Source organism: Dermacentor silvarum, chromosome 1, assembly GCF_013339745.2.
Source record: "Dermacentor silvarum isolate Dsil-2018 chromosome 1, BIME_Dsil_1.4, whole genome shotgun sequence".
NCBI lineage: Eukaryota > Metazoa > Arthropoda > Arachnida > Ixodida > Ixodidae > Dermacentor > Dermacentor silvarum.
Genome location: NC_051154.1, coordinates 400,361,660 through 400,376,371, shown reverse-complemented (window position 1 = coordinate 400,376,371; position 14,712 = coordinate 400,361,660). Strand labels below are relative to the sequence as shown.

Sequence of the window (14,712 nt, the reverse complement as noted above, 5' to 3'; positions counted from 1 at the left end):
TGTAGGTATTAACTAGCACACAGGTAAGCACGTGGAGTGAAACCTTTTTTTTCCAAATTTTTGCACTCCAATGTGGGGGTGTGGGCCACACACTAAAGTGGACCTTACACAAGTAAATATGGTATTACTACCTTACTACAATACAGTATTAATGCGATTAGCATTCTTTGGGAATTTGACCCAGTGGCCGAGTAGACATTGGCCACTGGGCCTGAACAAATGACTTCAGCACTGCCTGTGTGATATTGGTGTGTGCCCATTCTTGCTCAATCCTCCAGAATATGTACCAAGGTGACACGAGGGATATGTAGCCTTAAGTATATTGAAGTGCTAGCGCCTCATCCGCAACCGACACCTCTGTGTTGAGCGCAGCCGCTTGATGGGTAGACATTGCAACCAAGTTGCAGCCAGGACACTAGGAATAATGGTGGTTGCTATGGAGTTTGTTTGCAGTGATTACAACAACATACAGTGTGCCTTGTTATCATTTGGCATTGTGGATTTCGATGGGGGCGAGATGCAAAAATGCCCGTGTACCGTTCATTGGGCGCATGTTAAAGAACCCCTGGTGGTCAAAATTTATCCGGAGTTCTCTGCTATGGTGTGCTTCATAATCAGATTTGGGTGTGTGTTAGAATTGTGTAAATGTGGTAGTTCGCAAACCACTAATTACCCGCTGCCATGGCTTAGCGGCTATGGTGTTTCACTGCTGAGCACGAGGTCGCGGGATCAAATTGCCGCTGCAGCATTTCGGAGGGGCCGAAATGCAAAAACGCCTGTGTCCCATGCGTTGGAGGCACGTCAAAGATCCCCTGGTGGTCATAATTAATCCGGAGTCCCCCAGTATGGCGTGGCTCATAATGAAAATCGTGGTTTTGGTACGTAAAATGCCATTATCCAATCAAACCACTTACTCGTATGATGAGTACTACAGTACAACCGCGTTGATGCGTTTTTCAAGGGACTGCAAGAAAACAGGCATAACAGCCGGGAAAAACGTAACAGGGAAGAAAGCCCCAAATTGCCACAGCAATGTCAGAAAAAGCTCCAAATGACTGCTAGTACAGTTATTAGACATCTAATAGACATCTCACGTTACAGCGCGGCCTCCTCCTTATAGAATTTGTCAAGGAATCAAATACATGAATAATAACTGCATTGCCAATGCCATTGTATATTAGATGCTGCAAACGAATTATTGAACGCTACGCACTGTCAAGCAAAATATGTATTTTTTCATAAAAGAATATATTTGTATGTCCCAAAAATTGTAGCAGAAATCACTGATATCAATGGTTCCGCATTTTTTTTGTTTATTTAATAAGTGAAAAAAAAGTCACACGAACTTTAGAACTACATCAGTTCGAAACCAGCAAAGCAATGCATGCAGCTGATATGAAAAACGTAAAGGCCATGAAAATTAATGAACATGTTGGGGACAAATATTTTGATCAATCTTTGTCATTCAAGAACCTTGTTTACATTTTCGTACATAGGCAACGGCCAGGGAAAAAGCTCAATGACGCTGTCCTTCATTGCAATAGATTGCGCAGGAGCAGCTGTTGCCGGTCGTGTATTGTAATTACACCGAGATTGTAGTCGCAACAGTGAGTACATATAAAAAGCAGGAGTTCTGCAAAATATACATTAGAAATGCAAAGACAGAATGGAATATACAAATGCGAAGATAAAACTTGATAAAGGTCAAAAAAGTGTCGCTGGAAACAAAGTTCACTGTTTGTATACACAAAACCTCGCAACAAGATATTTAAATATACATATAAGTCTCCAATGAATCTACGCATTTAAGAAAACGTCACTTTATATAATGTGTCAAACAAGATAGTAATGCGCAGTCACAGATAGTAAACTTTATGCATAGAAAGACAGCATATCCAGGCAAGAACAAAATTAAGATTGCAGAAATCATAATATGTACTTGGGCCATAAGGCGGTCGCGACCGCACCATATTGTAGAATAATAGAGGATTAATGCAGAAATCACTACGAAAATGTGTAATTTAACTGCCTGCAGAGCGGCAGCAAATATTCTGCGCCGAAAATTAAAGAAGGGTATTGATTCGGTTCAAAAAAGAAGTAAAAGCAGGTAGCTATAAAGGAAAGAAAAGGCCAAACAAAAGCCACAGATGATGCGGCAAGTTGAACTACCCAATATCCGAGTGTGTTTTTGGCAAACGTCGCGTGGGCCGGGCTTTCATTGAGCAAGGTCAGTCAAAATTGGTTATTGATGTCCTCGTAATTTTCGTATTTGCATGATAATTTTAATCCTGATGCTTAGAATAAACGGCAAAAATTTCTGCGGTTTTAAAAGCTAATGAACAGTCATATGTTTTTATAATTACGAGTTTATGAACCTGAAGGAACACAGCTTTTTACTTGCATTGATTTTTGCTGCTTCGCTATCTAAAGGACAAACTTCACTCGGCAGGGAAGTTTAGCGAAGCGGTCAATGACTTAGGACACGTTGATGCCGACGTCTCTGTGGACGTATAAAAGATCCAGCCTAACCATGCGTTCCTCAGACATTGTAGAGCTCAAGTAGTTTTTTAGTAATCTCATGTTAAAAAATATTCTTTCTGCGCTGGTAGTGGTCACTGGAAGGGTGACTAGAATCTGCAGCAGTTTGTACACTTTTACATAGAACCTGCAGTCGCAATGAGAGAGGGCATCTATTCCGGTGCTAAAACCTAAAACACTCCCTCGATGTTGTTGGCATCCTCGTTTAGGTACCTTGCACAAACGGTAAGCTGTTCGATTCCAGCAAAATCCGTCATTTTGTCAGCAAGTATGGAGAAGCAACCTGCAGCGTTGACTTTTGCATCTAGGCTTTCTTTGATAATTTCACCACATATTTGCATAATTTGGTTTTGTACATCTGGGCTTAAATGCGAGGTATTACTAGGGTAAATTTCCAAATGCTTCTTCAGATATGTATCTCCACAATCAGCTCACATGCGAAGAAGCGCTCTGACAATACCAGTATTTTCAGCGGTGGCTTTGCTTAAATTCATAGGACCACTGTCCCTATGGCCATGGAGAGCCAGACTTTGTCGCCCGGAAAAAGGACCGCCTCAATAATAGGCCATTAACTTTCTTCTGTTTTCTCTTATTTTACTTTGCCTGCCCTGGTCCAGCTGATCGATCACATTGGGCGCGCTTCCTGAAAATCTTTGGAGAAAATTATCAGCGGCCAGCAGACAGTCACAGTGATATTTAGTATTTGTGTGTGTGTGGAAGATTGCGAGCGCGTGCATCCATTTCTGGAACAGCTTGGACACGAGGGCTCCATTGCGCGCATGTTGGCCCAAGTTTATACGAACATTAAACCCATAAAGTTTCCGAATTGAAAATCCAAAGCACCCCTTTGGAAATGTCAGTGCACCTTTTGCGTAAAAAGTTTATGAGAACTTTATATCCGTAAAATTTCGGAATTGAAATCCATACGCTCCATAGATTCCGCGGCCGCTGCGAGATGCCGTGACGCGCCCGCCTGCTCGCCATCGAAAAGCCCTTGAGAGTTTGTGCTCGGATGGGGCTCCTTGCGTTATGTGACTCTAGGTGCAAGGACGTTGCCACGAAATCCAGCCCGAGTTCGCAATGTTCGTGCCGAAACGTCTTTTCGAGCGTGAAAAGGAGATTGTAGACAAAATCCAGAATGATTCCCGGCGCCGGTGGTTGTTTTGGTCGGCGGTGCATGCCAGCACGACAAAATTTCGAGGGGGGGGGGGCTGAAGCCCCATCAGCCCCCCGCCCCCGGCTATGCCCCTGATACTATGTTCCGTGACAGTGGCCCCTTTCTACTCTATGCTTTACTGCATAACACAGCTGTACTGCAGTGAAACTGACTTTAGGAAACTGGCAAGAACCAGGTCGAGACACGCTTATCGGGACCGATGATTGAGTACTTGTGGCATTTTGGAGTGGGGCCACGGGCAGGACTTGACAGGCTTAACCATGAGTATACATATTTATTGTCTTCGTAGTAGCATGCAAGGGCAATTAGCCTCTGCATCGCTAAATGTCCGTGATTGCTGCGTTCAAATGCAGCATAAGATGTGTGAATATTACAGAATGGCAATGTATCAGATGAATACCTAATTCATAGGAACCAATGGGCTGTAGGTCAGGACTGCAAAAATGCGACGAAGCAGCTGAGAAAACGCAACAGCGAGGAATGTATCAACAGAGTTACTCTGCATAAGCTTTGGGTGGCTATCGATCGCATTCTTCCTTTTGCCTTTTGAGTCTTTCAGCTCTTCATGCGTGCATGCGCATTGTAAGGTTGTGTGTTGTAAGCTGCATTGTGTGTAGCTGGGCACAGTTGCGAATCAGCGCCCATTCTGTTTGCTTCCTTGTCCTCGTCTTGCACTACCATACTCATGGTGAATTCATTGGGCTGGAATCATACTACTTCACAGAATGAGCCAAGTATCTGAAAATCGTCCCACACCACGTGATGCCAACACAGTCAAGCAGAAAGAAAAAAGCAACATACAAACCAGAAAGGGGTCGCCACACGCTGGTTGCTCGAACTTTCCTCCTCGCCCAGTGAAAAGCACATCTGCTCAGTCAACGACAGACAACTGTGGATAGAGCGACTGCAGTGCTCATGCTGGTATGTGTGTTTAATGGGCAGTTGAACCTTGTTAAGCCATGCTTGACGTGAGCAAAGTAGTGCTTGGTTTTATTTTTTGTAAATTGGAAATGTAAGTCAGGGTGTCGCACTGAAAGAGATATTCGTTTAATTCAGGTACAGCATGCTGTGATTTAATTCTCATTCTGGTTTGGAAAAATAGAAAATTAGTGGTTGGATTGGATTATGGGGTTTTATGTGCCAAAACCACGATTTTGATAACGAGGCACGCAGTAGTGGGGAACTCCAGATTAATTTTGATCACCAGGGGATCTTTTAACGTGCCTCCAATGCACGGAACACGGGCATTTTTGCATCTCGCCTCCATCGAAATGTGGCCGCCGCGGCCGGGATTTTATCCCGCGACCTCGTGCTTAGTAGCACAACACCATAGCCGCTAAGCCATCGTGGCAGGTAATTAGTGTTTCGTGAACTGCCATACTTACACAATTTTAATGCACACCCAAATTTTGTGCGTTGAAAGTAACGAAAACAAAAGTGCACCTGAATATAACATTCCCCCAACTTATAAATGAAAAAATCACCGCCCAAGCAGTCTCTACGAATGGTTAACCAGCGAAGCTGAAACGTGCAGCCCCGTTGTTTATCACTGGGTTAATCCTGGCAGTTCATTAAAGTCTTTCTGAATTATTGCTTCTTGGTTGGGGCATCCGCCCGCCATCGTTGCTTTCATTCAACGTCACGACTGTGTTCGCGTCTTGGTCGGCGGCATCCGTCTGCCATTGTCGCTTGCATTCCGCTTTGCGTTGTAGCACTGCTTGGAAGTCTGCTGCCTCCTCGGTACGCATTTGCTGCGTGCACTCGGCTGCACGAGCCTGTTCTTATGCCCGGGCTGTAGCATTGGCATGTCGTAGACAAGCTCATTCGCGGTTCTGCTCGTGGTGTTGCTGATCGAAAGCTGCCTGCTGCTCGGAAGTACTGTATTTTCTGGTCTATAAGTCGCACCTTTGTATAAGACGCACCGCACTCGAAACGGCAGTTTTTCCGGAAAAAAATGTATATAAGTCGCACCGATGTATTAGACACACCTGTTCGTTCGGTAAGTGATTTAAAAAAAATAGTGACGTTTCACTTCGTGAATGTGGGCCACGCGCAAGCGTATGGGTGCCATATATTTCAACTCCTGGCGCATTTCTGCCGTCGTGATTGCCGCGATGTACTGTATAAATTTGTCCAAGGGCGATAACATCGTCCCCGCGTGCCGAATGCTGTAAGTGCGAGTGACAGCGTGCGACGGTGAGCCGAATCACGCACAAGGGAGGAAAGCAGCGCGGAAGGGGGGGGGGGGGGGGGGCGTGCACTCTGGTAGCCACTGCGTAGTTGGCGCAGCGTCGCGCGCCGGATCTTGACAGCGATCTGCAGATACGATTTCGGGGTCGGTCGACTCTAAAGTAGGTCGACTCGTGGTTGGCCTGCTGCCGCTTGCGTTGCTGCTCCGTCCTTATCGCACGGCGTTCGGGAACTTGATCACGAGAGGAACCCGTACCTTGATAGCATGCACAGAACCCGTAGCAATTAAGTCAACTGGCGCGCTTCGCGTGGCTATCACATCGAATTCGATTTTGATGGCAGTTTCCCGAAAAAAAAAAACGTACTTAAGTCGCACCATTCTATAAGACGCACCGACGAAAAATTCAGAAAAAAAAACGCATCTTATACACCGAAAAATACGGTACGTTTGATGCGTGGCCTACCCATTTCGGAGCCGGAGCAGTGTTGCCAGGTCGAACGAGGCGGCATAGCCCAAAGTTAGAGAAATTGTAGCCCAAATGTAGCCAAACACAAAAAGAGAGCAAAATATTGCGTAGCCAAATATAGCCATTTTTATTTGCAGTTTTATTTGTGCATAAGTTTTCACATTCAACAACGCAATCCTTTTTTGCACAATCCGCTCTAACCAAATGTCCCTGCCGCCGTGACGGTCGACATAACGCTTGCAGTGAATCGCTACAGAAGGCGAAATCGTAGTGCTTTTATTTTATGACAGATAGTACTAAGTTATTATTTTTAGTTATATACAGTGATACTTATTACGAACTCTGCTTTTTAGCTCACGTGAACGCAAAATAATGTTCAGCATCATTGAGCTCTCACGTGACATCCGCCTACGGCGTTGAAAAACTTCAGCTGTCTTCTTCTTTATGAGCCAAAACCAGTGTATCGCACTATGATATCTCGCGTTATTTGTCTCATCGTCGTATCTTGTTTTCTCGTTAATTAGATTGGCCCGAGTTACCTGGGACACACTCTATATAGTTTCCATTTACATCAACCTGGCCGACATCTTAGGTCTCCAGCACGCCAAGAACATGCGTTAAAAAGAAGTGAGAGACAACAGATGCCACTCGCTGTCGCAATCAGTGTAAGCGAAATTTTAAATGATTGCTACGCAAAACGGCACACAAATGTAAGAAGCGCGCAGGCGTTTGCGGCGACGAGCACGCCCCGAACGTAACTCGCTCGAAATGGCAAAAGCCGCGACGGCTCACAAAGAGCAAACGTAAACGACAAATTGATAACAGTGGTAAACCTGTGAAAACCGGTTACTGTCAAAAAGCAAACCATGTTGATATGTTAACAATAATTACTATCATTTTATGTGCCAAAATCGCGATATGATTGGGAGGCATGAAGCAGTGGGGGACTCCGGATTAATTTTGACCACCTGAGGTTCTTTCACGTGCACATAAATCTAAGTACACAGGTGTTTCAAGATTTCGCTTCGATTGAAATGCAGCCGCCGTGGCCGGGGAAGCAACCTCTGTCCTCGAGCCAGAAGCGCGACACCCCACCTGCTAAGCTAACACACTGATGATATTCATGTGACGTGGCGCACTGATGGCATCGTGGCAAACATGTTTTGATATTAGCACAACCGCATCTTACACGTTACGGGCAAACCATCTATAAGTTAACGCACCAGGACCCACTTTGGGCTCGGGGTCTTGCTCCCATTCTTTTTTATACTTTCTTGCATACTTGGCCCACTTCCCCATGTTCGATTCTCCTCTCCAAAAAGGATTCGGTCTTAAGTTTAACCTATGGACGTGAACCTCTAATCTAAGCACAAACAAAAACTCATCTCACACGAAAAAGAAAATGGCAGTAAAGCTTAGTGTGAGAAACGTGAAGCAGGTCGAAAGCTGTGCCCGGCGCGATAGTTCACCAAGAAGCCATGACCGTGAACACACTGGAGCGTGTCTTCTACCCGTGCTTCTTTCATGTGGGTGCCACTATTGCCCGACCCTATTTTTTTTTGCTCTCTGGGCATAGCGATGTTAGTACAGTGTATTGTGAAAAACCCTCTAATCCCAGGCTCATCTCCGTGCCTTGGGATCGGGTGTCTCACGGTGTAGCGCGATGTAAGTTTAAGTACATCAAAGATCAAAGCCACTGGCTCAGACAACGGCGCAGAGAAGGGAGGGGGAGAGGGGGCGAAGGGCATTTTGCGCATGCACACACACACAGGCGCGCTGCCGGCTCAGTCAGCTAAAACATAGCGTTTGATATTTCTTTCTACTCGATCAGAGCCCCTCTGGAGCGTTGATTAGGGCGCCACTTATAGCCCAAACAAAGCCAAGTCGCAGATTTTCAGTAGCCCAAATATAGCCACATAGCCAACTCGTCGAAGTCGACGCCAAATTTTTTTTTCTGTAGCCCAATTTGGCTATATATAGCCAAACCTGGTAACACTGAGCCGGAGAAAAACTGCGCGCGTGCTTGGCTGTGACGGAGAGCAACGGCGTCACTACTGGCGCAGCCGATTGCACGTCTCTCTTCCTCATTTTTTTTTTGCGCATGCGCATGGGGTTGTGCCGGAGGAGTTTTCATTGTGCAGGCGACAGACGGGCGGACGAATTGGCTAGCCACATACAGCTTTGCTGTAAAATATGGCATGCCTCCTACATACGTGATCAGAAAAAACAAGACGTGCAGAATTTACCTTCACAGAAGGGAATTTTTTTTTAATGAGCTTTCATAGTGAAAGCGGCACATCGTCATCATCATTTGCACTTCATTGGCCAGATACCAAGCACACAGGGGCGGTATTCTCAAGCGATCACTTTTAGAGACACTGCTATCGCTTTCTCAAGATTTTACTCGACTCGCATCGGACTTATCGAAGTATGTGGCCGACAGTTTTCTTGGCTCTGTGTGCAGATGTAAAACTTGGCACAGCGCCAGAAACGCTGGCAACTGTATACGGGGCTGTATCTTGTGCTGAGGCAAAAGCGATAGTGTCTCCGAAAGTTATTCATCGAGAATACCCTTCAGATCGTAATCGAGCACAAATTGAACCCACAGCAACCTTCACGTAAACGTGTTCCGTCACCATTTTGTGATGGAAATGGCGCTGCATCTGATGGCAGGCTGTTGCCAATGCTGCAAATGCGGTTTTGGTTTTGTACCCCATTGTAAAGCTCAAGCAATTTTCAGACCCATTTTCTCGAGAAAAAGAAAGAGGTACACGTTAGATTCGTGTAAATACTGTACTTTTGCACAGTCCACTTTATCCTGCACCTCTCAAGTGGTTGGCGGGCGGCACGAAGCACGTTGTCATATCTTGATCTTTTGCTTTCACAGCAGCGGGGATAAGAAGGAAGCACGTTCACTTCAGCAGTGGCCTTTCACAGTTATCCGAGATGTGTTGCCATTGCAGTGGTTGCGTGTGCATCTCTGTCCCACAATGCTTCACAGGTGCGTGCCTGCGAACACTTGGAGTCAAGTCCACTGCTCTTCTCGGCACCTCAGTGCGTGGGCTACATGGGAGAGCGAGGCCCACTGCCTGCATTAGCCTGCCTTCCCACTCCCGAGGTCGTCACGCAGCAGGTACTACTATGCAGCACCATTAAACCTCTCATAGAGTTGACCCACGTCCTGCGCACAACCGGCCCGTTTCACTCCGTCTTACTCCCTTGGTGCTCGCTCTGATCAGCCGCCACTTACTTGCTCTTTGCATCGTATGTGCCACCAGATCCAGAAGTCAGCTAGAATGTCAATGCATGTTTACTCCCTGATTCATGCTTCTGTTTTTTTCTTAGACCCTTGTAACAGGGGCCACTATAAACGTCCATGAGATAAGGGAGCATGAAACTTTCTAAATTAGTTCTGTCTCCAGTAACTTGTGTTCATAACTGCCGAAGGCAGTGTTCTACCTCTGAAAAGTTGTGGTCATGTCACTAGGATAGATTTGAAGTTTTGTCACATGACCACAACTCCTTTGAGGTAGAGTGCGCTTTCTTATCTCAGGGGGAGTCCACACCTGCCCAGGTGACACATATGTGAAACCCTTGGGGTGCTAATCACTTGAGTATTTAGCTTTAGCACAATAAACTTGCCACTATGGCAATGTGCACTTGGGAGATGGATGCACTGACCACTGAGCTATTGCACAACCTTTGCATTTCACAGTTTGTGCTTTGTTTGTATAGTTTGCATGATGTGGACTTGGAGGGTGGTGCAGTCTGTGCATATATTTCGCAGCTTGCAGTATGTTCGCGCAGCATGGCTGGTTTAAAATGCATCATTTGCAGCATGCTTCTTGCAAAGAAGAGAGATGGACAAAACAGCATTAGAGGAAACATTGTAATTAAGCCGACTGCTACGTTGCGATGTTCAAGCACAGACAGCAGCGGCACTCGGGCCCCATCTTTTCAATTAAATGCAGGCTTTTCATGGCAGGGAATTTGTATCACGCAGCATTACATGGACTGGCGCAATCACCGTCAAAGATGTGTGCCAGTTCGAATTCACTGCACACTACATCTGGAACAAGCATATATAACCCACAGTCATTTGTTGCAGGACATGCTCAATTGAAGTTGTACACAACTACAAACGGGAGGTGGTACCCAGTAAGACCTTGTTAAAGTGTACGTGCTTAGATTGTTGTGATGAATCCCCGACCCAGTTTAAATAGAGCCTATGTATTGGCTGACCACGGGGAGGTGGGCCTCAGAAATCTATTTTCATTAATAAAGCTAACTGAATGAAATGTATGTATTGTACGGAGTTTAATCTCCCATTTTTAAATATTTTTTTTAGTTTACTGTTATAACCCTTTCACTGCCGTTTTTTTTTTTCTGACTGCTCCTCACCCCCTGCCGGGTATTTTTTTCATGTTGGTTCAGTGGAAATTTCATGCTAGTAATGCACCATGATACTCCACAGGACATGTAAAGATATTCATCAGCAGTTCTTGAATTTCTTCGTCCGGCAAAGCGCGGACGCACGCGGCGCGCTGACTTGCCATGGCTGCTGCGCTCTGCCGAGATGAAGCGATGCAGGTGTAAACACGTGCGCTCCATCTGTTGTCTAAAATTTAATTTACAAGTTCTATGTGTTTAGGTGACCTCTCCATAGATTGCGGGACATGAACGCATTTTTTTTTTTGCACGAGTTGTCTCGGGAGTGGCAGGGAGTGAGTTTAAAAAGCAACACGAGTATACTCGGGAGTAGCAGTGGGTGGTGCGCGTGGGTGGTTTCACGAGTTATCTCGGCAGTGGCAGTTAAAGGGTTAAAATAATATTTAATTATTTTTCCATGCCTCCTGACAGTTAAAAAAGTATGACCTCTTGTGCAAATTTAACGCTTCGTATCATGAATAGGAGAGTGTTATTCGATAGTCTACATTGTTCTACATAGAGCGTAGATTACAAGAAAGCTTAAGAATTAATTTTGTTTCTCTTTATTATTAAAAATTTTTTATTTCAATTACCATATTTGAGAGCATTGTCAAGTGGTTTCATAAAATGGACATAACCAAAATTGCCGAAAATTGTAACTGTAAAGAGGTTTATTGACTGGGAATTGAGAACGGCTAATGCGGCGAAACAGAAGCAAGAGTCCCAGCATGAGCGGCGATGATAATTGGCCAACGTTTTCCTTCACCACACTTACCTCCAGGAACGAAAAGGAGCCATCCTGGCTACCTAAGAGCTCACCATGATGAGGGGGTCGTAGTATTTCTTGAGGCGCTGCACATGGACAATATCTCGTCTCCTACGGCGCAGGTCCGAAGGTGGTGTGACGGGTTCAGTGATGTAGTTCATGGGAAATGTGCACTCAGTGATGCGGTAAGGGCCTTCGTACTTGGGTAGTAGTCTCGAAGAGAGACCAGTTGCATTGGCAGTAACTTACAACCGCACAAGCGTGCCAGGAAAGAAAGTGGGCGCATCAGTGTTGCCGGTGCGGTTGCTTTTCTGGCGCTTGAAGTAAAACCTGTTTAAGTTCGCGGCACTGCTCAGCATGTCTTGCAGCGGCAGAAACGGGTGCACACTCGGATGCATCTGGCCGGTACGGGAGAATTGTGTCGATAGTGTGCGACGGGTAGCGGCCATCCAATAAGAAAAATGGCGAAAAACCAGTGGTGCTCTGGGTCGCGGTGTTGTATACATAGGTGGCAAAGGGCAGAATGAGGTCCCAATTTGTGTGGTCAGTGTGGACCGTGACGAAGGATAAAACTGCGAAGGAGGAACGAAGCAACGTCACATGCTCTAGCTGCCGGGAGGGCAGTGGCTTCGGCATATCGCGTGAGATGGTCAAATGCGGCGATGGCCCAGCAGTTTCCAGCAGTTGTCAGGGGAAGTGACCCATACAAATCAGTGCCAGCACAGCTAAATGGCCGGTCAGGGCAAGGTAGAGGCTGTAGACCACCTGGCGACTGGGGGGCTGAAGATTTGCGGCTTTGGCAATAGGGGGCAAGAGCGAACAAATTTTTCAACATAGCTGTACATCAGGTCATCACAAATAGCGAAATGGTGTGCTTGACGACACAGCGTGCGAGTTGTCAGTTGTGTCAACGAATCGGAGAGAAAGTCTTTAAGGGAGGCAATCCAGTGGTCCTTGCGCTGCTTGAAAGCGATGGTTCTAATGCCAATGGATGAAATGGTAGACTGAGACGCTAAGGAACAGGAAATGTTGTCGGGCAAGGCAGAGCATGACAGGGTGTCGGTGTCAGAATGCTCGCGTCCGTTTCAGTACATGATGCAGATGTCAAAGTCCTGCAGCCGAAGTGCCCAGCGAGCAAGGTGGCCTGATGGATCTTTTAATGATGAGAGCCAACAGAAGCATGATGGTCTGTGATGACATCGAATGGATGCCCATACATAACCGAAATTTGCATGCATGTGCAAAATGATGTCTAGAATGCAAGTACCTAGGTGTTATATTTGTTCCAGCCATTGGCTGGAAACCAAAGGTTGTCATGTTTTTGGTTCAGTACCATTTTTTTGATGCGTCATGTCATTAGATTATTTACATTGAATTACAGTTTTTAGTAGAACAGTAGATTAAAGCGGTCAGGCAAGAAGACACAATCTGTCCAATGCTATTCACTGCATGCTTAGAAGAAGTATTCAACTGTTAGTCTGGGGAGGCTTAGGAATGAGGATCAACGGTGAGTATCTCAGCAACCTTTGGTTCTCAGATGACATTGTCCTGTTCAGCTACACTGGGGTTGAATTGCAACGAATGATTGAGGACCTTAACAAAGAAAGTGGAAGAGTATGGTTAAAGATTCATATGCACAAGACACGGATAATAATCAGTAGCCTGACAACAGAACAAGAATTCATGATTGCAAGTCAGCCTCTAGAGTCTGCGCAGGAATACAGTTATCTAGGTCATAGTACGTTTATCTAGCTGCCAGAAGAGCTTTGCTATACAGTCACATACACATTTATCTGCATGATGTGACATGCTCTTTTAATGGAGCACTGTGACAATCTGTGGACAATTTGCTCATTTTTCTTGGGGCAGGTGGTGCGTGTTGTTCGAGCCTTGCGGGCACGTTCTGTCTTTGTGGCCACAGACAGTGATGCTATGCTTGACCGGCTAAACCGCGCCCTCGAGCCTCTGCAGGTGAGTGTGTGTGTGTCAAGGATCCTTCAACTAGGCTTGTGGAGCCAAGGCCTTTTGTTGAAAGCACAATGAGAACTGTTTTGAATGGCTGTGATTTCGACATTTGCTTGCTAGCTTTTGTGGGCAACCCTTACATTGGCATGTGTTGGTAGCTCAGCTCCTTTGGATCCTCTAGTTGGATTGACAGGTAGCATTTCTCTCATTGGGCCTCATTTATCATTTCCTGTGAACTTGGGCAAAGTTAGTGGCAGATGACACCAGCTCTCAGGCATTGCGCATTGACCTAGTGCTGAGAAATTTCAGGAGGTGCATGTAACATTAATTGAACAAGTCCTTTAGAAATCTGCACGAAAGATGCTACATTTTCCTTTGAATATAAGGTCCAAGGAGCAGCCCTTGTGTAAAAAGAATTATGTGCCTCCATATTAGGCGCTGTAGACGGAACACAGACAATAGTTGCTATGCTGTCTATTACGGTGTAGACTGCTTACATAACTAGGGGTGTGTGAATATTCGAATATTTGATTTCGGATTCAATAGTGAACGTTCAAATAAGTAAATTTGCGAATCGAATATCCACTATTTGATTTCTGAATTATTTGATTTCGAATCGAATAGTGAACGTTAGATTAATTGGATTCGTGAATCGAATATCCAGTATTTTATTTCTCAGATATTCGATTTGTTGAATATCAGTACCTACGGTGAATGACCCGGGTCGTCCATGGTCGGTGCCTTGACGCGGGCAGCGTTTCCACAGCGCATGATCTTTATCGGTACAACGTTCGACCAGGTCGACCGGACCAATTAAAACGATTAACGCTGCGCTAACAGAGTGAGCAACAAAAGCAGCACGTGTGGAAAGCACGGAAGCATGTGTGAAGGTCGGGCCAATTAACCACTGGAACGCACACTGATCGTATCGAATGCGTGAGTTCAGTGCTCAGGCACGCCGATTCGTGCAGTTCGCAGCTTTCTACCCACATGTGAGCACACAGATGAACTTGGCACGCGTGCTCGCGGTAGTTGTCGGCTGGTCGACCACAGACTCGAATGCCGCTTCAACGGCTGTCAATCTAACCTGTAAGCATTATCTCGTGATCCATCACTGTTGAGCCAACCGTAGGAACATAAGCGACAAGCTTTTCTCACCAGTTTTCGGCCCTTTAATACAT

The 14,712-nt window shown here is 45.7% G+C and overlaps 1 protein-coding gene across 2 annotated transcripts in view; it reads left to right on the top strand.

The window, feature by feature from the left end:
- The window catches only part of LOC119437547 (GDP-fucose protein O-fucosyltransferase 1), a 96,380-nt gene that overhangs the window by 60,849 nt on the left and 20,819 nt on the right, over positions 1-14,712 (top strand). For both annotated transcript variants that reach the window (XR_007465167.1, XM_037704544.2), the window contains exons 6-7: positions 9,374-9,505; positions 13,436-13,537. Coding sequence is in view for 1 of the 2 variants with exons in the window: in XM_037704544.2 (XP_037560472.1) it covers positions 9,374-9,505; positions 13,436-13,537 (234 nt within the window). In the remaining variant the exon portion in view is untranslated. The remainder of the gene's footprint in view (positions 1-9,373; positions 9,506-13,435; positions 13,538-14,712) is intronic.